Raw genomic sequence first — 24,501 nt, 5'->3', positions numbered from 1 at the left:
GGCTTTCTCGGAAGGGCATGCCTTCCTGCCCTCTCTCTTTGTGGTGTTCTAGGAGGTGTGTATACCATGACCTTTAAGCCACCCACACTATCTTGTATGCACAGCTGGGAGTAGAAGAGCCCAGATTTGGGGGATACCCCAGTGGCAGGCAGGCAGGCTGGATGTGGGAGAGCTTGGGCTGAACAGTCGGCTCTGTTCCGGGCATTTGTCCTGGCCCATGGGTACTTGTGGGACTTTGAATGAGGTACTGAACATCACAGAGCCTTGGTTTCTCCAGGAAGAGGAAGTCTTTGGAACCCCAACACTTGGCAGCAATGACTGAAACTGTGGGGGCAGTGAGAGTGGAGACTTTTGGGGTTTCACTGTCAGAAGCCCCCTGCAGGGCTGTACTGTTCTCCACCTCACTCCTCTGTGGAGTCGGCTGGCTTTATCCATACCCCTCCTTGCCCAGCGTCGGTGCCCTGTGAGCCAAAGTTATTTCTCCTCAAAGAGGGCACATCACGTAACTGTCAGGACAGTGCATGTTTTAATCACTCCACCTTAGTGGTCTTGTTAATCTTGGGGTGGCTCATTTGTAACTTACACTCTGTCACAGGGAGATGTGTCTGGGAGGAAGTGCAGACCTAGTATCCTCGGAGCCCAGCACAGCCCACTGTTTCAGGCGGCCTGTTGGGGGTCCTGGTAGATATCTCCCGATAATAAGGGGGACACCCATAATCACTGTCACCATCCATATGACCAGGAGGATGTGGCTCCAGGGAGAGGGGGTCATACATGGCAGCCACTTTGTCCCTAGAGGATGAGCCAGACTCTGTCCTGCTAGTGGGCTGGAGGACACAGCCCTTGGAAGAACTGCCCCTAGCTTCCCCCTCCCCCATCCCGTGACATTCCCCTCAGGCCAACGCTGCCAACCAAGGGTGACTCTGCCACTCTGTCCCCAACTCGTGGACTCAAGGTGATGTTTAGAGACACTTTGACTGTTATAACTTGGGAGATGCTCAGGACAGAACACCCCTCTCCTACACACACACACACACACACACACACACACACACACACACACACACAAGTTAACTGGCCCCAAAATGTCAGCAACACTGAGATTAAGTGTTGAAGTGAGCTCTGCTCAACTGAACCTCACCCCTGCTCATGCTTCCTGTTCCCTGCCTGTTTGGGAGGGCTAGCCTGAGGCTTCCCGGGGCCAGGACATTCTGGGATGGATCTGGTGGCAGCTGAACCACTAGTGCCGCTGAGTGGGCCATGCAGTCCCTGCCAGAGTGGACAAGGACAAGGGGGACTTGTGGGCATGGACGGGGTCTTGTTTTCTTTCTGTTGTTGCGATGAAATACTCTGACTAAAGCGACTTAAGGGGAACTGTAAACTTATTTCAGTTTACAGTTCCAGGTTACAGTCCATAATGGCGGGGGGAAGTCACAGTAGCAAGAGTTTGAAGTAGCTGGTCCTGTCACATCAACAGTCAAAAGCGAAGAGCAACTGATACTTAGCTCTGTTCGGGTCCCCTCACCGTATACCCAGTCCAGGCGTCCAGTCAGGAAATGGCGCCACCAGGGTGGGTGTGTCTTCCCACCTCAATGAACAGAATCAAGACAATCGCTCACCTGCATGCTCACAGGTGGCTCCCCTGGGTGGTCACAGATTGTCAAATGGACGTTAATGCTGACTGTTGCAAACCGTATGCCCTGCCGACACTGTGAGAGGCGAACGCCCCTGAGCTCTAGGCTGAGTGCTCAGATTGGGCCCAACCACTTCTTGTCAGAGGAGCCCAGAGAAGGAGTCAAGTTGTCCAAGAACAGTAGAACACTGGCCTGTGCCCCGCACCTCCAGCTCCATGCTACCTGTCTGCGGCCCTAGGATTGGGTGTGTGGCCTGTGTGCTCATAGACATGTGGCGGCACCCAGACTTGCAGAGCCTCCCTGTTGCCAAGCATGGAGACTGGCTTCCTGGTGGCAGATTCCATTTTCCTGTCTCCTTGACTGAAGGAGGGAAGACTATAAATAATTCAGCTCATTCCACCGCAAACGGTCCAAGTGTCAGAGAGCAGCGGCTGGAATACAACTTTTTGCACAAGTCTTAATTGGTTTGTTTAGGATGAGGCCCCAGAGGCTCTGTCTGGGGCCCAGAGGGTTACCATTGCCCAACTGCAAGTCAGATGTGCCGCCCAGCCTGGAGGAGCAGAGGAGCGGGCAATGCTCCCTAGCCTGCCCACCTCGCGCGGGGTCTTGATGCTTCATTCTTGTAGCAGCAGCGCCACCTGGTGGTTGCCTCTGGCGCCTGCCCTTCCTTTGCCTTCTGGTGGACAGAACTTCCCGACCTTTGTGTGGCTTCCACCTCCACGTCCCCTACCTGTAGGATTCAGAGGCAATGACATTAATGACATGAGATGCCATTTCTCATCTGGGAGTTAGGATAATGACAGTGTTTGTGTCTCAGACACTTCTGAAATTTAAATAAGGCATATTCAGAGGCTTGGCCTCAAAGAACCGTAAGGCCATGAGCACACAGGAAGAACTGGTTGTTGCCATCAGCACTGAGGTCCATTCCTGCCGGTGAGCCCTTTCCAGGAGTTCCTGGGAATGTTCCAGCAGCCAGCCTTCTTCATATAGATGCATCTGTCCCTCCCAGGAGGGTGACCACTCATCTTAAGGTCCCTGTGGGACATTCAGTGAGCCTCCTAGGAGGCCCCCTCTGCTTCCATGCTTAGAGACTAGACTCATCAACGGGAAGGGCAGGGTCAGCTCCCCAACCAGGACTTCTATGCCCTGGCTCATGGGCCCAGTTTCCACAACCTCATACTGCAGGCACTGCGGCCCCGGCCCATCTGGGGTCTCCACACTGGGGTCAGAGTTGTGGAACTGTTGTCACAGTGACGCCCCAGGACGCAAGCCCTCACTCCATCATCGGCTGCCACTCAGCCTCGGGGAATGATAGGCCGTCGTCCACATTCAGATAGCACCATGTGCCACCCCTCTGCTCCAGCCCCCAAGCTCGCTGTTCTCACTGCCAGGGCACCACCAGCCTAGAGAGTCAGCCAACCCCAGTAAGAATTGTCTCCTGCTCACTCGTCTCCACTGCAGCACAACTGTGAACAGGTACACAAAGACTTTCCTAGAAAAAAAAACGAACGCAAAGATGAGTAGGAGTCAGGTGTTGGATGCTTCCGGAGCCAAGAGGAGGACAGAAGGCCAAAGCCAACGAAGCAAACGACTCTCCCAGCCTTTGTGACTTCCACAAGAGAGTCAGAGTTAAGAAACAGGAAGGTTTCCCTTATCTTCAGTTTTCCTTTCCACTCAGAATACCTGCTGTCTGTGATGTGAAAATATTAAATGGAAAATTCCGGAAACAAAAAAATTTACAATGTTTAAATTGCATGCTGTTCTGGGGAACTTGTTTAAATCAGGCACCATCTCACTCCATCCTGCCAGGACACTGAATTATCACCTTGTCCAGGCCCAGAGGTAGATACTCGTGATGCAAATGGACTAGAGAGAAACCATAAAGTGCTTGCAGGGGTCAACGTTTATCATAAGTATGCATATACAGGAAAAAACACAGTGTATACAGCAACAATACTCTGGGGTTTCCAGCACCCACTGGAGACCCAGGGTTTTCTATCAGGGTCCCCGAATCTGGCCCGGGGGCAATTGGACTGCCTCTGGCAGTTGGTACCTTGCCCTGCCCACAGCCAGCTTGTGTCTCCTTCCAAAGACCTGGACCTGCCCAGTTGTTCCAGATATCTCTGCCTCCAAAAGAGTTCTTCAAAAATGTTTTTTAAATTATGTGTATATGTGTGGAGGTAGAAGAAGTTGGTATATGCCTGAGAGTGGGGGTGCCCACAGGGACCAGTGGGTCCCTTGGAGCTGGAGCTACAGAGGCCTGATAGTTCAGGTCCCCTGCAAGAGCAGTGTGTGCTCTTGACCACCGATCCATCTCTCCAGACTGCTGAGAGGAGCCTTAGAGGACATGTGGGGTGAAACAGGAGGTGGGTCCCATGAAGTGGGGGGAACAGGATGAAGAAAGGGGGCCCTGAGGAAGAAGGCGGAAACTTCTTTGCGCTTCTAAGGCATGTCAGCTGATTTTCAGTCCTTTGAGTCTCTGTTCTATTAGCTTATTAGCTTGGGTTCTGGGCTGACTCTTGATCTGGAGGCAGAGTATCCGGTCCATTCAATGTTGGGTTCTGTACCCCGGGAAGCAAGGAGGAGGTATTCTGTGGAGTGTAGTATTGTATTCCCCCAAATATTGTGCATGCTAATAAACTTATCTGGGGTCAGAGACAGAGCAGCCACAATATTAAACATAAAGGATAGGCAGTGGTAGCACACACCTTTAATCCTAGCATTCCAGAGGCAGAAATCCATGTGTTCAAGGATACAGACAGGCATGGTGACTCATCACGCCTTTAATCCCAGAAAGCAAGTCTTTAATCTCAGGGAGTGATGGTAGAAAGCAGAAAGGTATATAAGGTGTGACGACCAGAAACTAGAAGCATTTGGCTGGTTAAGAATTTGGCTGGTTAAGCTTTTAGGTTTTGAGCAGCACAGTTCAGCTGAGAGCCATTGGGATGAGGACACAGAAGCTTCCAGTCTGAGGAAACAAGACCAGCTGAGAAGTTGGCCAGGTGAGGTTAGCTGTGGCTTGTTCTGTCCCTCTGACCTTCCAGTGTTCACCCCAATACCTGGCTCAGGTTTGATTTTATTAATAAGGACTTTTAAGATTCATGCTACAATGGAGGTTTCACCAAAGGAGCAAACTGAGCTTTCCATCTTCAGGATGGATTGTCCCCAGCACTGTGGCCAGATCCCACCCCCTCCGTGCTAAGCCATCAGGCACTCCCCATACATCCTTCCCCTTGCCTCCACTCCCATCCTTCACCAAAGCCAGAAGCCACCTTTATCCCTGCCTCACTGTCCCCACGCCCCGGCCCTGACGTCTCCTGCCTCCCGATCCACCCAGATGTTGAGCGATGGCCACACTTGCCTCCCGATCCACCCAGATGTTGAGCGATGGCCACACCTGCCTCCCGATCCACCCAGATGTTGTGCTCTCTGACAGTACGATGGCCACACTTGCTTCCCCATCCTGACTCCCACCCTCTCCGGCGACAACTGGCTCTTTCCAAAATGCACACTGGTCCTGTCCTTGCCACTGGATGCAATATGATGTCTTGTCACAGGCTAGCCTTTGGGCAGGACACTCAGTGACCCCTAAAATGCTCCAGACCCAGTAAGAACAAGGACACTGTCCCTTGAGTCCTTGGTGTCACTCGAGATAGGACAAACCTTGAAAAGGTTGGGAGAAAATACAGTTGGTTCTCCACACCCACAGCTCTGCTTCTGCCAATTCCACCAACTACAGATGGAGGATAATCAGGAGGAAACATGGCATCTGTATTGAACATATGCAGGCTTTTATCTTGTTGTTATTCCCTAAACAATCAGTATAACAACTATGCACTCCGCACTTATACTGTGGTACATGGTATAAGTCATTTAGAGTTGATGTAAAGGATACGAAAGGAGGCGTGAGGTTCTGTGCAAATGCTACATCCTTTTATAGAATGGACTTGAGCGTTTACTAACGTGGTATTCTCTGGAGTACTAAAAACACTCCCTCAGCAGACGTCAAGGGATGGCCATACATGCACTACCCACTCCTTGTCACTTGGGGTGCCTGCCTGCACATCAAGGCTCACAGGGTACAGCTCATATTGCTGTTTTCTGAAGTCCTGCCTTCCTGGGCTCCCCCTCTGTAATGCAGCTCCTGTCTGGGACAATGCTCCCCAAATCTGTCTCTCTACCCTGCCCTTTAGAGATCTTTCTGGGGATTCCAAAGCTGGGAAATGGGTCCTGGACCCCCTTGAGCTCTGCCCCATAGCATGAACCCTTGGGGCTGGGGAAAGCTGCTAACAGTCTGCCTTCTTGGAACGGACAGAGAACAAAACAAGACAAGAACAAAAACACAAATCAATATTTCAATAAATTACCCTGCCGCGGCAGTGAAATCACCTTGTCTGCCAAGAGAGGCGCAGGACTGGAGCCCAGCACCGGGAAAAGATGGAATCAGCCGGTGTCCAATCTGCAGCCCGGTGGGGTGCTCTGTCCACTGCAGTGTCGGGCCCTGTCTGCAAGCGGGGAGGGGGTCCTTCCCCGGAAAGATCTGCCTTTCTTCGGAAGTTCTTAAATGAGTGACTCGGGGAGAGGGGTGGAGTTTTGTCCTGTCCACTAAAGCCATTTTCACTCAAGCCAACCCCACTATTGGGTCGGGAAGTGCTTGGGAATTGAACCCAGGTTTTTGGTGTTCTGAGCTGCCACTGTATCCACTGAGCTTGTAAACTTTACGTTTAGTAGTCGACCCATCCGAGACATCTGGTCTGGCAAGCCTGGGCCTCTGTTCTTGAATGCCAGCCATGGGCCGTTGTTCAGTGGCCATGACCCCTGAAGATACCTGAGTTTTCGACCTCTTCCCAGAACCTCCTGGGGGTAACGGGGACCTTCTGTCTGCATAGTATTGACCCATTTGCTCTTACCCTGCACCAACCTGGCTCCTGCCTTCCGTCCTGTCTTCCTCCTGTTCACTGTTCCAAATATCTGAGTCTATACTCCTGGCTGGACTCTTCAGTCTCTTCAAAGACTTGGCCGGAGCTCTTTTTCTACACTGGCGTGCGGCACGCCAACCAGCTAGCTGCCGTTATTCCCCCGCCAGCCAGGGTCCTTGCCTGGCGTGTTCGTGGTTCCCACAAAAGAGGGGGTGTGTCGCTCAGAATTCTTTTGGATGCAAGTGACAGTAACACACCTCCAAATCGCTTGACTCTTACGTGAGTCAGGTGGGAAAGGTGGCCCGACAGTCCCCACGGCTGTGGTACGGTCGCCTCTCCTGTCCTGGGCTAGACTGAGATTGGTTAATGGACCGAGCCTTTGTGTTCAATATGCATGCATTCTTTCGTTGTCTCTTCAGCCATTAGTACTAGAGAAAGCAGGCTGCCAATTGGGGCTACCTGGGTTGCATGGTGAGGAACACACACACACACACACACACACACACACACACACACACACACACACACACACCCAACAGTCTAGGGCAAATGGGGTCCTGCTTCTAACCGAGGAGTGAGCTTGGTAGGGGGATGGCCTGACCCCAAAGGAGACTTGACATAAGTCTCCAACCCCACTCTCTGTTGACAGTGTGGAAAGTCATGCAGGTAAGGGTGACCGGGAACCTTCCCCTCCATTCAGAAAAATAGAGCAGAATGGAAGGCGAGTCTTGGAAGTGACTTAGCAGGAAGCTGAGTGGCCCCTGGACCAGAGGCTGGGATCTGTGAGCACAACTGTTGGTATCTGCCAGATACCAACTCCATTCCTCTGTCTCTCTCCACCCACTGTAGTCCATGAGCCTCATTGAAATTGGGAACCCCTCTCAGAGTCTGGAGAATGTCTGTCGCTGGGCCTACCTCCAGCAGAAGCCGGACACAGACCACGATGAGTACCACGACCATGCCATCTTCCTTACACGGCAGGACTTCGGGCCCTCCGGCATGCAAGGTTAGTCCTGTGCCGGGGAATGCAGGGAAAGAAGCTGGGGCGTGCAGGGGCTCCCAACAGCTGAAGCCTAGTCTGGAGAAGAGGGGCAGGGAGTGGAGGAGCTGTGGTGACCTTAGCTGCCGGAGCGTCTGGGTTGGTAGTGTCGACCTCCTGGCTCCAGAAAACCACCAAAGCCGGATTCATTTCCCTGACCCCCATCCGACCCCTCAAAAACAAAACAAACTAACAAACAAAACAAAAAACCACCACTGCTCCTAGGAACAGAGGAAGGTCAGGAATGGTAGGCTACACCAGACAGGGCTTGAGAGCATGAAGATGAGACCGTGTCCGGAGTCTGGACTCCAGGGCTAAGTTTCTTCCCCTGGCAGCTGAGATAAGCTACCGATGGATTCTTTACACAAGGTTCAAACTACATAAAACCAACAGACACAAAAGACAAAAAACTGACCAAACTGCGTGGTTGAAGATGTTAATAGACGCCTCTTAGGAACCGGTAGACCAACAGATAAGAAGATGAGTGAAGGCGTACAAGTTTCGAGCCGATGAGGCTAGATGGCCCCGCTGGAAAAGGCACCTGCTGCCAAGCCAGAGGACATGAGTTCAATCCCCAGGACCCACACGGTGGGAGGCGAGAAGAAACTCCTGCAAGTTGTCCTCTGACCTTTACACAGGCATTGTGGCCCGCACACACATACACACACACACACACACACACACACACACACACACCAATAAAAGTTTGTAAAGCCTGTATATAAAGCTAACATCATAATAAATTGATACATACAGCTGTTATTAGGAAGAAGGTTGAAATAAGTCATAGATACACATGTCTCAAGTAATTTAGCAAAGAACAACCGACGAAACCCAACAGCGTAGAAGGTTGGAAATGGTTGTAGTCCAATCATAGAAGCAGAGTCATTCCACAGGGTGAGGAAGAGAGAGCAGGCAGGAAGCTGCTGAGGTGACAGACAAGGCCCAGCAGAGACCTGGGCCAGTTGCAGTGTGGCCTGTGACCGGCAATGTGGCCACCAAGCCCTGGCCATGGGCAGGGTGCCTGCAGTCAGTGCAGGTATCTTCTGAGTCCCACCAGCGGGGGGCAGCTGATGCTGTAGGCCTGCTCTGGGGAGGGATGCTATCTGGGAGTTTGGATCTGGGGCTGTCTGGGGGTATCCAGGCCTGGAGGCTGGAGCCACCTTCTCTCTCCTCCCAGGGTATGCTCCTGTCACTGGGATGTGCCACCCTGTCCGCAGCTGCACCCTGAACCATGAAGATGGCTTCTCCTCGGCATTTGTGGTGGCTCATGAGACCGGCCATGTGTAAGTGGCCTGACCATCCTTGTATGGAGAAATCGGATCCTCTGCTCCTGGCTGACCACTTTTCCCTGTGCCTGAGAGGGACAGCCATGGAGGAGAGCCACTTAGACTAGCTTTCCTGTTACTCTGGCCTGAGGTCAGCTTTCTGCTGACAAAGCAAATCGAAAACAAACAAACAAACAAAAAAAACACCTGGGGGCAGAGTGAGCTTTGGGCCACAAGTCCCAGGGTCAGAACTTTTTGTAGATGGGTCCCCAAGGCTCTGAGGGAGGGTAGCCCAGGGTCAAAAAGCCAGGACTGCCCAAATGTGCACATTCCAGGCAACAGTAGAGACACTGAATCTCGGGGCCAGATAAGCATTAATGGGTTTTTGCAAAGCTGCTGGGGGTGTGCAAGAAGAAAGAGTACCCGGGATGCTCTGGGCTATAGACATCCCTGCCCCCACTGTGCATTCAGGAAATAGTGGCCCTCCTTGGGGACAGAGTGAGGGGCCTGCCTGGTGGATGTCCTCTTCACAGAAGAGCTGTGGCTTTTCAAGACTCTTGTCAATGTGGGCCAGAGTAGAGAAGCTCAGAGATATTCACTGTGGTTGTTAGCAATGCCTTCCTGGTTGAGGTGTGGGGATATGGAAGGTCAGTGCAGTCAGGCAAGGGTCTAGCCAGTCTGCCTTGCTCCCCACACAGGCTGGGCATGGAGCATGACGGGCAGGGTAACCGTTGCGGTGACGAGGTGCGGCTGGGCAGCATCATGGCGCCCTTGGTACAGGCTGCCTTCCATCGATTCCACTGGTCCCGCTGCAGCCAGCAGGAGCTCGGCCGCTACCTGCAGTGAGTACCTCCCTGGGCCCCTAAGGGTGACCTCTCCTTGGGTTCAGTTCTAAGAGGGCCCAGTGCCCAGTGTACTTGGGTCCACCCTGAACCCTAAGACCTTGAGGCCTCTGGCCTGACATGCAAGGGATGGGTGAGAGACCCTGATGCCAGGAGAGGACCCCACTCTGGAGGGTTCGAACCTTGACACTGAATAGGCCAGAAGCTGCCCTAGCCAGGTCTTGAAATCTCAAACTGATGGAGGAGGTAAACCGAGGCACCACAGCTAAAGACGAGGGTTATGAAGTCTTGCCCACCACGGTAACTCCAGAAAGGACCTCAGCCTCCCCAGTGAAGGTTGCTTATGGCACCCACGTGTCCCCTTACAGTTCCTATGACTGCCTGCGTGACGATCCCTTCGCCCATGACTGGCCGGCATTGCCTCAGCTCCCAGGGCTGCACTATTCCATGAACGAGCAGTGCCGCTTCGACTTTGGCCTGGGCTACATGATGTGCACTGCGGTGAGTGTGTGTGTGGGGGGGGGGGGGACACAGAAGTGTCCCCAGGGCCCTGTGGTGAGGACACTTAAGGCACCAGCCACTCCTGCCCAGGCCCATAGGGATGCCCACTCCATTTTCGCGAAAGACATTCTGCCTCTCATCTGCCTGTTAAAGCTCTACCAGATGGGCGGCCTCCAAGGCTGGAGACTCGGGGGGCTCAGCAATACCCAGAGACTCGGTCCTATCCACACTGCATGCACATGGTCCTCATGACCTCAGAAACACGAGGATCTTGCAGCACCCACCCACACAGGCATGTTCACGGGCCAGTTCAGGTTACAGGACTGGTGTGAGCGGGTGGAATTTTGGGTGGTCTGCTGAGGAGGGAGGTCGCCTGATAAACTGAAGGTATTCTCTTCCAGTTCCGGACCTTTGACCCCTGCAAACAGCTATGGTGCAGCCACCCTGACAACCCTTACTTTTGTAAGACAAAGAAAGGCCCCCCACTGGATGGGACTATGTGCGCACCTGGCAAGGTGAGTCAGGACTAGGGGCTCTTTGGGGGTCATGAGGCATTGTGCTTAAGGCACACAATAACCATGGACAGGCCCTGGAGTGTCTGTAGGAGGAACCAGGAGACTTCTTAGGAGGCCCTAGCTTGCCCCGATTCCTTGCTTCCCCGCCCATTTTTGATGCACCCTGTCTTGCAGCCCCGGCTGGTCTTAAACTTGATAGGTAGCTAAGGATGACCTTGAACTTCGGATCTTCCGGTCTCCACCTGCCTGGTGCTAGGATGGCACCATGCCAGGTTTATGTGGTCCTAGGGATAGAACCCAGGGCTTCCTGCATACCACACAAACATGCTAACTGAGCTACACCCCCAACCTTCATTCCTACTTTTAATCACTCTCCACACTGGACAGATTGGAGCTTCCCACATCAGAGCAGACCCGTCACCTCAAGATCCCTTCCTGCCCGTTGTGGGTAGCTATGGGTCACTTTGCTATGAAGCCAGCAAGAAGCCTGGTAGCTCCCAGGTACAGCATGAGGTTTAGCCTCGACAGCCCCAGGGCCTCTGGCTTGTCCCTTGTCAAGATCACTCACTGCTTGGCCACCCACCCTCTCCACAAGTCTATGGAAAGAAAGTATTCTTTTCCTGTTTGTCCAGCCAAGATTCCAGGCCCCATTCTCATTGGTTCAGGTGAAATAATATGCTCACGCCTTAGCCAATCATTTTCTAGGGGCCTGGAGTATGCAGGTGGGCTTGAACAAGGATTCCTTCCTCTCAGGGCTCAGCCGAGCTTGGAACTACCCAGCCATCAGGGGTCACTGTGTGCGTGCGAGAATTTCTCTTACCCCCTGTGATAAGAATATTGATCCATTTCATGAGGGCCGTGACTTCATGACCTCCTCAAAGCTCCACCTCCCACACCATCATGGTGGGGATTAAGGCTTTATTTACCACATGAATTGGAGGGGACACAAACATTAAGTCCACAGTGTTCCTCCTTGCCCGTGAGTTCTACCTCCTCCACCAGCTGACAGGAGCAAGCGCCACCCTGTCTGTGAGTTCATCTCCTCCCCACCACGTTTACGTGAGGGGAGCCTTGCAGGGAACGCACCCAGAAAGGAGATGCTGGAATCACTTAGTCATGATGGCCGGCCATGTGTCCGTCTGCCCAGCCTGAGAGCACTAGACACGTATCTTGACATGTACTCAGTCAGACCTCTGAGAGGGACGCTTCAGAGATGGACAGCCACTGCGGCCTTCCTGCCAGATCTCTCCTTCTACTGCATGGATGCCAGGGATCAAACTTAGGATGTCAGGCTTGGTGACAAGTACCTTTACTTGCTTAACCGTCTTGCTGGCTCCTCGATTTATAGTCTGGTGCTCCACACAGACTCAAGTACACACATGCACCCCCACCCTCACACTCACATAGGCAATATGTGTGTTTTCCCACACACATGCAACACACACACGCACACATATGCACTCATGCATGCTCATACACATACAAGTAGGAAAAAAAATGATGGTTTTCCAGTGTGGTCATTTGTGGTAATTGTGCTATTAATTATCTTTATTTTGAGTGATGTTTTCTTATTCTAAACCAACAAACCACGTGTTGGATTGTGATGTACTGAAATACTAATTTACTCTTTTACATTTTGGAGTCTTCCTAACATGGCTTCTTACAGGGTTTTATACGCTTCCTCCCCTGGGAAGAAGGAGAGGATGGAATTTAATGTTCTTCCCGCCAGTGTTCTGCCTCCTGTGTTTTCCTTAGACCTGACGTTTCTCTCAGATCCCTGGCTTCTTGTTCTTGTTGCGTCCTTGTCCAGGCACATGGGGGCATTTGTCCGGGAACACGACATGCCACAGGCACAGTGTGGTTCAGAGTAGGCTGGACAAGGCCCTGAAGGGTGGTCTGGGTATCCCATTCCTCTTATTGTCACAGGCAAGGTGAGGTCTGTCTGAAGTGCTTTGGTCTTCAGGGCCAGGAAGATCAGACACTTCAACCCCTCCCCCACCCCGGGTCAGACACTACAGCCCCTCCCCCACCCCCAGATCAGACGCTACAGCCCCTCCCCCACCCCCAGGTCAGACACTACAGCCCCTCCCCCACCCCCAGGTCAGACACTACAGCCCCTCCCCCACCCCCAGGTCAGACACTACAGCCCCTCCCCCACCCCGGATCAGACACTTCAGCCCCTCCCCCGCCCCCAGATCAGACACTTCAGCCCTTCCCCCCGCCCCAGGTCAGACACTACAGCCCCTCCCCCACCCCAGATCAGACACTTCAGCCCCTCCCCCGCCCCCAGATCAGACACTACAGCCCCTCCCCCACCCCCAGGTCAGACACTACAGCCCCTCCCCCGCCCCCAGGTCAGACACTACAGCCCCTCCCCCGCCCCCAGGTCAGACACTACAGCCCCTCCCCCGCCCCAGATCAGCTCATAGCCCCTTGCCTTCAGAGCAGGCCCAGGGCAGCCATTGCAGACACTGGTCCACTGAGTGAGTAGGCCACTCCAGCAACTCTGGTGTGGGTGATGGGTGAAGGGAATGCCTTCTTGTCTTTGTAATTACTTTTGTTGTTTTTAATTTGGGGGGTGAGGCATGTGCCACAGAAGTCAGACTACGGCATAGGGAATTCATTTCCCTTCTTCCCACGTGGGTCCCCGGGATGGAACGCAGGTCGGTAAGCAGCAAGTCCCTTTGCCCACGGAGCCGCCTCACCAGCCCATCTTCCATCTTTTAGCATTGCTTTAAAGGTCACTGCATCTGGCTGACACCGGATATCCTCAAACGAGATGGCAACTGGGGCGCCTGGACTCCGTTCGGCTCCTGCTCACGCACCTGCGGCACGGGCGTCAAGTTCAGGACCCGCCAGTGTGACAACCCACAGTGAGTTGAGCTGACATTGGGTCCCACAGCCCGATTCTGCAGGGCTTTGGGCATTGCTGCGTGCCGGGTTCAGGGAGAGTGAGTGCAAGGCAAACCTGCCCGTCTTTAGTTGTCTCTGAAGCTGGGGTTCTGAGGGAGGGCTCCAGGATTCCACCACACCCTGGGAACATCAATTCTTGGTCACTACCCTTGGTCACTATCCTGGACTGTGGAGTCCACTCTAGACACAGGCTTCCTCTGCCCTTCTTGGCTTAGGGAGTGGAGGATAGAAGGTGGGGAAGAGATGGGGAGCTGGGGCGTTCCACAGAGGAGACTCTCATGGGTCCCAGGATGCCAGCAGCCTGGACAGTGGTAATTGGAGCCAAGCAGCTGTTTTGCAGTCAGGTGAGAGACAGGGTTAGGGGCTGCCAGTCATGCCGCAGTACCCAGGCTCCTTACCCTCAGCCCCCACCCCCTCCTTCCCTGCGGGTTCTGGGACTGCTCACACACGGTGGGGTCATTTGTCTAACTTGTGTTGGACTATCTGGTATTTTAATTTTGTTTTACCTGAAAATATTGTCAACCTAGAATGTCACATAAAACCATAAACCGATTGCCAGCCCCTAAGTGGGCCAGAGGCAGGCTGGCTCGAAAGTCCCTGGACATATCCAGTCTGTCTGGTCTCACTGAGGCAACTAGTAAGAATCATTATTGCTTGTGACAAAACACCGTGACCAAAAAGCCAGTTGGGGAGGAAAGGGTTTATTGGGCTTACACTTCCGCATTGCTGTTCATCACTGAAGGAAGTCAGGACAGGAACTCAAACAGAGCAGGATCCCGGAGGCAGGAGCTGATGCAGAGGCCATGGAGGGGTGCTGCTGACTGGCTTGCTTCCCCTGGCTTGCTCAGCCTACTTTATTATAGAACCCAGGACCACCAGCCCAGGGATGGCACCACCCACCTGGGCTGGGCCCGCCAACACTGATCACTAATTAAGAAAATGTACCACAGCTATATCTCATGGAGGCATGTCCTCAACTGAGGCTCCTTCCTCTCCAATGACTCTAGCTTGTGTCAGGATGATGCAAAGCCATTCAGTACAAATGCCTCTTCTCTGTTCCCTGAGGCAGCTGGAGTGTTTGCATCAGATCAAACACTGTCTGCCAGGGAGCCAAAGAGATCAGCAGTCACGGCCGTGGGGAGAAGGGCAAAGTCTTTACCAAGGATGAGGACAGATGACCTGTGTCTGGTCACCCTATCCGTACATGGAAGCCTTTTGGGGCGCCAGGCCGTCCTACTGCAAGGAGCCTGGTGGGGAAGTGGAGCACTGGGGCCCTGTGAACAGCTCTGGGGGATTTTTCTCTTGCTTTGGGAAGAGAGCTAGAGCCCAGCAGAGAGCCAGAACCACAAAAGGCCCTGGTGGGGTGGAACTGTTCTCTGCACAGAGAGGAAGTCACAGAAGCTCGTGTTTTCTAAGGCGGAGAGACCCAGCCCGACACCAGACGTCTGTTAGGGACTCGTGCGTGTACAGTTCCACAATTTCAGGATTGTTCTGGATGTTTCCTGCTGCATGACAGCTCTGTGTGCCCAGTCATAAGGGAGACTCAGCCGGCTCTGGTTATCCGGGGATTTGTAATCCAGTGGGGGCAGGCAGAATCTTAACCTGCGGTCACAGATCTGTGCTCGTTAACAGTCCTGGGCTTCGATGCCAGGGTGAAGGTGGTGTGCCCAGGGAAGACGCTGCCTTCTCGAGAGAGCACAGATGAGGGGTGGTCCCTGTCAGCTCCTCCTAGTCCAGATGGCCCAAGGCCCGCCTGGCTGGGGAGCTACCCGGGCCCTAGGAGGACTGTGTCTCTTTGCTCAGTAGAGATGCCCCTTCCACACCTAAGACTCAAGGATTTCCCTAAAATGCCATCCATGGCCAGGTCTTTTTCTAGAGGCCCCAAGAAGGGGAACCTTTGATTTCTCTCGCAGCCCAGCCAACGGGGGCCGCACCTGCTCCGGCCTGGCCTACGACTTCCAGCTCTGCAATCCCCAGGACTGCCCCAACTCCCTGGCTGACTTCCGGGAGGAGCAGTGCCGGCAGTGGGACCTGTACTTTGAGCACGGCGACGGCCAGCACCACTGGCTGCCCCATGAACACCGGGATGGTGAGCTTCCTGGGGAGGGCAGAGGTGGGATTCAGCACAGGACCCCAGGTGGGGCAGGCAGGGGCATGCCTTGTTTTACACCTTTGATCCTGCATGGGGTAAAGCTGTGGTGACCTTTGGGCCAGCAACAGGGCACAGGGCTGGCTATGTGGCTGCAGGGTCCCACTCCTGAGCAAGGGCTCTGGGCTGGGGACAGGGCTCCTGTCCCAGGGGAACCAGAACCCTGGACATGTAGAGGCTGCTGGGATGGAAGCTCAGAGGGTACAAACTCCTACAGTGATCATCTAGGGAACAAGGTTAGAGTTACATGGTGCTACAAGTGTGGGATGGGAGCAGAGGTTGACCCTGCGAAGCAATCGGGCGACTTCTGATTGGTAGTTTCCTTTCTGTGGCTGTGATAAAATACCTCAACAAAAATAACTTAGGAAGAAAGGGTCTGTTCTAGTTAACAGTTCCAGGTTGCGATCCATCACAGCAGGGAAGTCAAGGTCACAGGCATCTGATACATGAGGAGTCAAGTGCAGAGAGAATGGATGTATGAGCTCAGCTCTTTCTCCTTTTCATACAATCCAGGGAATGGCACTACCCGATTTCAGGCTGGGTCTTCCCACATTAGTTAAAGCAGTGAAGACAATCCCCTACACACACAGTCCCAGGCCAACCTAGTCTAGACCAACCCTCACTGGGATCCTCCCCAGGAAGTTCAAGACTGTGTCAAGTTGGTAATGGAAATCAACCATCATAGCACACTCTCTCATATTACTTTCCATTGTGAGTGGCTGAACCAAACAGGTGAAGCATTAAATGGCATTGATTTTGTGTCTTACAGAATTGAAAAATTGGTAGCTTTAGGCAGAGGAGTGCTTGATAATTGCCCCTCCATTTTAGTGCTCCCTCCTTATAGGATACCCAGCTCCACGAATGTTCAAGTTCCTGTATTAAGGAGTGGAGTGTCTGTGTATACTACCTAACACGCCGGAGATGCTATGAAAATGGTTGCTATGTAGTTACTTTTCTATTGCTGAGATAAAACACCATGACCAAGGTGATTTATCTATCTATAAAACATCTGCCTTGGCTTATGGTTTCAGAGGGTTAGAGTCCAGGATGGCGGAAGGAAAGAACAACTGAGAGCTCACATATCGATCTATAACAATGAGGCAGAGAGCCAGCAAGCATGGGAGATCCCATGAGTCTTTTGAAACCTAAAGCCCTCTACCCCCCAGTGACACGCCTCTCCCAGCAAGGCACGCCTCCCACTCTTTCCCCACACCTCCTAATCCTTCCCAAACAGTTCCACCAACCGAGGACCAAATATTCACACAGATGAGCTATTCTCATTCAAGCCACCAGAGTTGTTCATCTGTATTAGCTAGAGGATAACAAGGAAGCATGCCTACAAGGTCAGTACAGATGCAATTCTTTTTCAAGTATTTTCAGTCTGTTGTGGGTTGAACCCACAGATGGAGGACATGAACACAAAAGGCTAGTTCCGTTCCATCGGAGTCTCCCGTCCATGTGTATGTTTTAAACACACAATTCCTGTCCCCTGCCCCAGGCACTGGGCAGGGATGGGGACTGGGTGTGAGTCTGGGGTACCAGTTGGAGTCGCCTGCTTGTGCCTCACATGTGTTGATGCCTGCAGGGTTGAGGGGTGACAGAGCAGACGGGGCTGGAGGACACCCAGTCTGGTGACTCAGTGTATCAATTGCTTCTGATAAGGTACTGCAGAAAGAGGGAAGTGCCAGGGGCTTGAGCGTGACTGCAAGAGGGTCTGGCTGCGTTTGGGACTGGCTGCGTTTGGTTGATTGAAAATGGCTCTTTTCTCTTTTTAATCAGCATCATTCACTAAACAAAATAATAGGCTTCACCGTGACACTTTAATACATGTCTGTCACATTTTGATTATATTGCTCCTCTATTATCTTCTCCCCACACTAACATGGTGGGGAGACAATCTGCATATGAGAGAAAATGTGATACTTGTTTTTCTGAGGCAGGCTTAATTTGTTTAATATGATAAATCTCAAGTTACACCCATCTTCCTGAAAACAATGTAATTATCTTCTTCTCTATGTCTGAATAAAACTTCCATGTGTACATATCACATTTTCTTTATCCATTCCTCCGATGATAGATTTCTAAGCTGATTCCATACCTTGGCTCTTGTGGACAGTTTAGATGTTCAGGCATCTCTAATGGTGTGCTGACTTAGACTCCTCTGGATGTATTCCCAGGAGTGGTACAGCACAGCATGTGGGAATCATAGGTTTAGTTTTCTGAAGAACGTCCACACTGATTTCCATAGTGGCTGCACTCATTTACACTCCCACCCACAGTGAGGGAGGGTTCTGAAGAAGGCTCTTTAGATGGAGACTGGGCAAAGAGCCCTTTGCTTCTGCAGAGTTGAGGGTCTCCATCAGGCAGGGCTGTGAGGATGGAAGATGCGGGCTATAGACACATCCTGGGTGGACGGGAAATCTCTCTCTCTAAGACTTGATAGCACCAGAGTCAAAGTCTCGGAAGCCAAAGAGGTAGTAGGAAGGAGGTTGCCATCACCTGTGCCTCTCTCTCTGTCATCCCAGAGCACAGATTTCAGGGACTGGAGGTAGGGCAGGTGAGTTCTAAGAACATTGGAAATTTTTTTCCTCTGGTGTGGTGCTCTTTCAAGAAGGCTCTAGCCTAATACCTTGCCACTTCCCTTCCAGCCAAGGAGAGATGCCACCTCTACTGTGAGTCTAAGGAGACAGGGGAGGTGGTGTCCATGAAGCGCATGGTGCATGATGGGACACGCTGCTCCTATAAGGATGCCTTCAGCCTCTGTGTGCGTGGGGACTGCAGGGTGAGTGCCACGCGGCAGCGTGGGCCCAAGTTCAGGGTTGCCACCTCCTGGGAGCCCCTCTTGTTCTGCTCAGGACCCACTGCCTAGGGAATGGTGCCGCCCGTCGTGGGCTGGGCCTTTCCTACATCAATTTGCAGTTGATACAGTCCTCCACGACAGACATTCTGGTTCTGGTGCACAGACACACGGGGGCCAAGCCCTGTGGAACATGGGATCTGGGCTCAGACTAAGCTCTCCATGCTTACTAGGAAAGCCTCAGCATCTCCGGGCTGTTGCGGGGAGTGAGCAGGATGTAAAAACAATGTCAAGCGCACCCTTCACCAGGCTTTGACTCTTAAGGATCCCACCACCTCATTGTTGTTCCACTGGAACAAAGCAGCCTAAGCTTCAGTGGGGTCCCTCAGGGCTGCCTTGGGGGTGTGCTAGGTGGGTGCTCTTGGAGAAAGGCAGCCTGGAGGGGCTGAGGGCGGAAGTGCTGTAACAGGATAGGCCCCGTGCTCTGCATGCACTGAGGCCAGGAGAGGGCACATGGCTCAGCATGGCCACATAGGGTCTGCCTCTCTCCAAAGCCCTTCTTCTCCCTTGTCAGGGTGACTAAGAACGGATATACAGATCCCGGCTGTGGGAGGGATCGGGTCCTGTGGGTGTTGGGGGACTCAGGCGTGAGCAAGGACGAGGTCTCAAAGGTTCCCCGCCCTCTCTTGCCCGGCAGAAAGTGGGCTGTGATGGGGTGATCGGTTCCCGCAAGCAGGAAGACAAGTGTGGAGTGTGTGGAGGCGACAACACCCACTGTAAGGTGGTGAAGGGCACGTTCACGAGGTCACCCAGGAAGCAAGGTGAGAAGCCCATCTTCTGCCCTGGGGTAGAATGTCAACAGCACCTTGTGGGGCTAGGGCCCGAATGTCCCCACTCCCAGGAGGGACTCTGTATAGGCCCATGACTGTTTGGGGCTTGGGGCTGTGAGGGTCAGGGGGAAAGGGAGCCTGACTGGGGATCTTGAGTCTAAGTGACAATAGGTATGGAGGATGGAGAACAGGGCCTGGGTTACAGGTGGACCTTAGAAGCCAGAGGTCAGGGGCCCGCCCACAAATATCAGTCCCCTCAGCCCTCCAGGAGGCCCAGCTACATGTTATTTGCTCCCTCCCTCTCTCCTGCCCACAGATGGCTACCATCAGGACTTTCCTGAATCTAGCCCGTGGGGGATACCCACAACCCTCATCCAAAACACAGCAGCCTGGTACTGATGCTGTGCTTCCATTTGACCCAGCACCCTATGGGTTGGCCGGCAGCAGCTGAGCACATCTCTGTCTCTGACATGGAGACACGCCTCTTTGGTTTTCTTGTGAAAGGCCAGAGAGCAAACATGTAGGTCCTGGTGAGGAGCCGTGAGCCAGGAATGTCCTTGTGGCTCAGGTGCTCAACACTGGCCTCGCCACTCCTGCACATGGGGTTCTAACATGGTTTGAAAATGGAGGGACTGAGGTGCAGATAGGCCATGTGGCTTGCCTGGAGCCTCCCTCCCAGCATGGCTGGGGACTGGATTCCCACCTAGATGTTCAGTGGAGGAGGCAGTATTGAGATACCTGGGATTTGAAGATGAGAAATGCAGGGTAGGGCATATCAGAGCTTTCCATTCAACTCCTCTCCTACCAAGTACAGTTGGGAGCGCCAGTGATGGAGCTGCCTTGGAGGGCAGGCCTCTCCTGGAGCATGCACATTGAAATGGTTTTTTGTCTTCTCATCTGACTTCCTTCCTACCCCCAAAGAGTACGTCAAGATGTTTGAGATCCCCGCTGGAGCCAGACACCTGCTCATCCAGGAGGCCGACACCACCAGCCACCATCTGTGTGAGTCAGAGCCAAATGTCTTAACATCTGTGAGACCTGGTTCTTCTGGGATGGGCAGAGTACCAAAGGTCAGAGCAGAGTACCGAAGCTCAAAAGCTTGGGTTGTGCGGCCAGGTCCTGAGATCAACAGCCCTGACTGACAGATGTGCTTCAGCCCTAGTCCACCTGTCCCAGTCCACTTCCTGGGCTTTCATGCATGCATGCATCTTCTGGGGAAGGTCAGAGCTTGAGATCAGAGGGCTCCTCTGGCAGCATCTGCAGCCCTATGTCCCAGACAGACCGTGTTCCTCCAGTTTGCAGAAGAGTGGAAGATCACCCTGTCCGAGGGTCGCTGAGATAGGCAGTAGGTCCCATGCAGAGGTTAGCCTGATCTCTGTAGAGCAGGATGTGACCCCCAAAGTAAGTTGGGCTACTATTGGCCAAGACAGACCCCCAGTGGCAGCTGTGGGGGAGGCAGCTGGAAACCCCCCTCCTACCCACTAGTAGCAGCGTGCTGGAGTGACTATGTGCTCCCTTTTACCATCCTCAGCCGTCAAGAACCTGGAGACAGGCAAGTTCATCTTAAATGAGGAGAACCACCTGGACCCCAATTCTCGATCCTTCATTGCCATGGGTGTGGAGTGGGAATACAGGAATGAGGATGAGAGGGAGACGCTGCAGACCATGGGCCCACTCCACGGAACCATCACTGTCCTGGTGAGTCCTGTGCCAGCCCATGCGTGCACACGACCCCAGGAAAAGATGGGAGCCCTGGGACGCCCAAGCTCCCTCTGCATTCTTCAGCCTTAGCTCTAAGCAGCCTCTTTCCCTGCCATGGTCTCCACCTCCAAGTCAGCCATGAGTGGGCATGGGCCCATACACCAGGGCTCTGCTTCCTGTACCAACTCTCACTGACAGTGGCAGGCTCCTCTCTAGAGGTTTCCATGTTTTCTATTTGAATGACGGTCACAGTTCATACCATCAGATCCATTAACCTCTGCTGTTGCACTGAAATCCTCATACCTGAGAGATCAGAAACCAGTCACACACTGGACCTTGTGTCCAAGCAGTACTGGCTCCCAGGTTCCCCTGGGTGTAGGATCACAAGGCTGCTCCTGGTTATGGGGGACCCTGAGGGGGCTGGATTTTCAAGTCACTTTAAGATTCTTAGTTTTAATGAATTGCTCGAATGATAGAGTTTATTTACCCAAACCAACAAACACACTGAGCCAGGAATGGTGTCAGACACCTGCAATCCCAGCCCAGGAGGCACAGCAAGGAAATTAAAGCAAGTTTACATAGCAGATTTCATAGACGATTTAAGGTCCACATAGCAAGTTCCAGCTAATGGGCCAACTTAACAAGTCCTTGTCTCAAAAATGAGGGTGAGCTGGAGAGAGAGGGAAGGCTGGAGATACGGCTCAGAAGGTAAGAGTACTCACTGCTCTACCAGAAGACTAGAATTTGTACCTCAGCACCCACAGAAGGCAGCTCACAAATGCTTATAACTCTGGCTCCTAGGGACTTGACACCCTCTTTAGGCCTCTATGGGCATTGAATGAGTGCATGCATGAAAAATAAATCAATAAAATGTAATTAAAAAAATTTTAACGTAGCCTGTGAGATCCTAGCTCTATATAGATTTTCATAGTGGTTTAATCTTCATAAACATGGCATACAAAAGTGCATTGGTTGTACCTAAACTACAGCTAGTACTCACTGCCATTGTTAGCATCACAAGAGGCTTACACCACATCCCACAAGCCAGGGAAAAGGTCCAAATTTCAAACTCTTAGGTGTCGTTGTAAAGTTGAAAAGCCACTGAAGATGACCATCGTAAGTCATGGACTGCCTCTCTCCCCTGGTTGTCAGTCTAGCTCTAAGTTGGCTATAGAGGGGGATGGAAGGCTGGGCAGACATTCTCATGACCATGTTGGGGTGGGCCCAGGTTATCCCCGAAGGAGACAGTCGGATCTCACTGACATACAAATACATGATCCACGAGGACTCGCTCAATGTCGACGACAACAATGTCCTGGAAGATGACTCTCTGCGCCACGAGTGGGCCCTGAAAAAGTGGTCTCCCTGCTCCAAGCCCTGCGGAGGAGGTGACGGGGGGTTCTCACTGCTGGGGCTCTTGGGCTTGATTGGAGGTGGGATACCCCTGAGTTGAGACTCAGTGTGAGCCTAGAGGAGGTTGGGGCTGGTTGAATGGGCTTCCCAGGGAAGTTTTCTGGGCCAACAGTGCCCAGTGAGTTTGTCCTGTGACAAGTATGAGAAGTGCCCAGGGGAACAGCACAGCAGGGACCTCCATTGGAGTGATCAAAGGCTTAGCCTAGCCTGGGAAAGGTCCATGAATTGGGAAGGGCAGGTGCTTGAGACATCAGACAGAATGTAACCAGAACGGCCTGTAGGGTTTGGGTCAGACCAGCATGGACGGCATTAGTATGTGGCTAGGGAGGCGGCCTGGTGGGAGGCTGACACGGGAGTGGGCCAGGCAGCAGTACTAGCGAGACTCCAGAAGCCCTGGGGACACTTCTGGGGAACCCCTTTCCCTAAGTCTACTCAGAAAAACCCCACAAGCCTGATCAATCCAGAGTTGGGGGCCAGGAGAGAGAGAGGAAAAGTGGGCTCCGCTGACCTCAAATAATTCGCCGAGGGGAGGGGGACCCTCATCCTGAGCAATGGTACTCTCAGCTTCTGCTCTGCCTCGATGGTTCCCCATCTCCACACCCCACCTGGATCTCACCAGCAGGCCCTGCCGACTCCTGCTGCATGTGTCAAGGTTCTGTCTGCCCTCTGGTCCAGCACCAGCCTCCCGCTGGCCTCTGTGGACCCACTCTAGGTCCAAGAATGACCTTTTAAAGGAACGAATCAGGGCTGGAGAGACAGATCAGTGGTTAATGGGCTTGCCTTGAGGGCATGGGCACCAGAGTTCAGATCCCCAGATCTATGTAGAAGTGGGATGGGCATGGGAGCTCTCCTATAATTCCAGCCTTGGAAAGCAAGAGACTAGGGGTTCCCCAGAGCAAGCTGCCTATCGATACTAACCACATTGGCAAGCTCTAGATTTGATTGTGAGGCCCTGTGTCAATAAATAAAATGGAAGAGGAATCAAGGATGATTGTTAACATGAACCTTGGGCCTCCACAGATTGCACGCATGCACACACACGCATGTGCACATATACAAGTGGAAAACTAAAATAAAGGTGTGAACCAGACCCTTCCCTGCCCTGTGTTGTAATACCTCCAGTAGCTCCCTCCTTTTGTGAGGCAAAAGCTAAACTTCTCCCTGTGGCCTGTGAGGCCCAGGCCAGCCCCTGGGCACGCTGATGTTCCATGCCTTACCTCCCCGTCTCGGCCATACCAGCCTTGGGGTATGTTTGTTTTCCGTCATTGTAATGAACCCTTGAGATAATCAGCTTATAAAAAAGAAAACTGTATTTCCACTCACAATTTTGGAGGCTTTGTCCTATGGCTAGTGGGTCCCATTGCTTTGGGCTGTGTTGAGGCAACAGATCATGGTAGGAGCAGATATACATCAAAGAAGCTGCTCGCTGCCCAACCTGCCTAGCCCAGCAGGTGGCTGGGAAGCAAAGAGAGGGAGGGGAGGGCTGGATTCCCAGTCTCCCCTTTGAAGAGCACACCTCCAGTGACCTCTTAAAGGCCCCACCCCCTCCAGATAGTACTGCAGGATGGAGACCAGGCCTTTCACATCCTTGCCTAATCCACAGCAAGTGCTTTTCCTGAACACACAATGCTTCCCTGGGGAAATCTGCACAATCTCACTGCTCCCCCCCCCCCCCCCCCCCCCCCCCCCCGCCTCCATGGGTCAGTGCCACTTAATCCTCTGCTTCCCAAGATGCTTTCCGATGCCCGGACTAGAGCAGGCTGCCTGGCTGTGCTTAGATTCTCTTGTATCCTCGCTAGGTACTACGGAAATTCAGGTTCCATTATTCTCTGTCCTGGGTGGGGTGCCTTGCATTGTAGAAGGCTGAGCAGTACCCCCAGCCTCTAGGCACTCGATACCCTAGATATTTCCCACTGTTCTTGGGGAAGAACAGCATCTGCATTGGGAAAGACTGCAGGAGCCGGTGATAATAAGGAGCCA

The 24,501-nt window shown here is 52.9% G+C and overlaps 1 protein-coding gene across 1 annotated transcript in view; it reads left to right on the top strand.

The window, feature by feature from the left end:
• Adamts2 (ADAM metallopeptidase with thrombospondin type 1 motif 2) overlaps nt 1-24,501 on the top strand; it is a 210,082-nt gene that overhangs the window by 174,936 nt on the left and 10,645 nt on the right. Inside the window, exons 6-17 of the mRNA XM_052758023.1 lie at nt 7,403-7,559; nt 8,773-8,878; nt 9,559-9,702; nt 10,071-10,203; nt 10,605-10,718; nt 13,446-13,591; nt 15,545-15,720; nt 18,429-18,562; nt 19,275-19,398; nt 20,329-20,409; nt 20,939-21,105; nt 22,337-22,496. Coding sequence (XP_052613983.1) covers nt 7,403-7,559; nt 8,773-8,878; nt 9,559-9,702; nt 10,071-10,203; nt 10,605-10,718; nt 13,446-13,591; nt 15,545-15,720; nt 18,429-18,562; nt 19,275-19,398; nt 20,329-20,409; nt 20,939-21,105; nt 22,337-22,496 — 1,642 coding nt within the window. The remainder of the gene's footprint in view (nt 1-7,402; nt 7,560-8,772; nt 8,879-9,558; nt 9,703-10,070; nt 10,204-10,604; nt 10,719-13,445; nt 13,592-15,544; nt 15,721-18,428; nt 18,563-19,274; nt 19,399-20,328; nt 20,410-20,938; nt 21,106-22,336; nt 22,497-24,501) is intronic.

The sequence above is a fragment of the Peromyscus californicus genome, unplaced genomic scaffold (genome assembly GCF_007827085.1).
Source record: "Peromyscus californicus insignis strain IS unplaced genomic scaffold, ASM782708v3 Scaffold_3__1_contigs__length_106647218, whole genome shotgun sequence".
Lineage (NCBI taxonomy): Eukaryota > Metazoa > Chordata > Mammalia > Rodentia > Cricetidae > Peromyscus > Peromyscus californicus.
The sequence above is the reverse complement of the archived record's forward strand: the minus strand, read 5'-3'. Positions and strand labels throughout refer to the sequence as shown.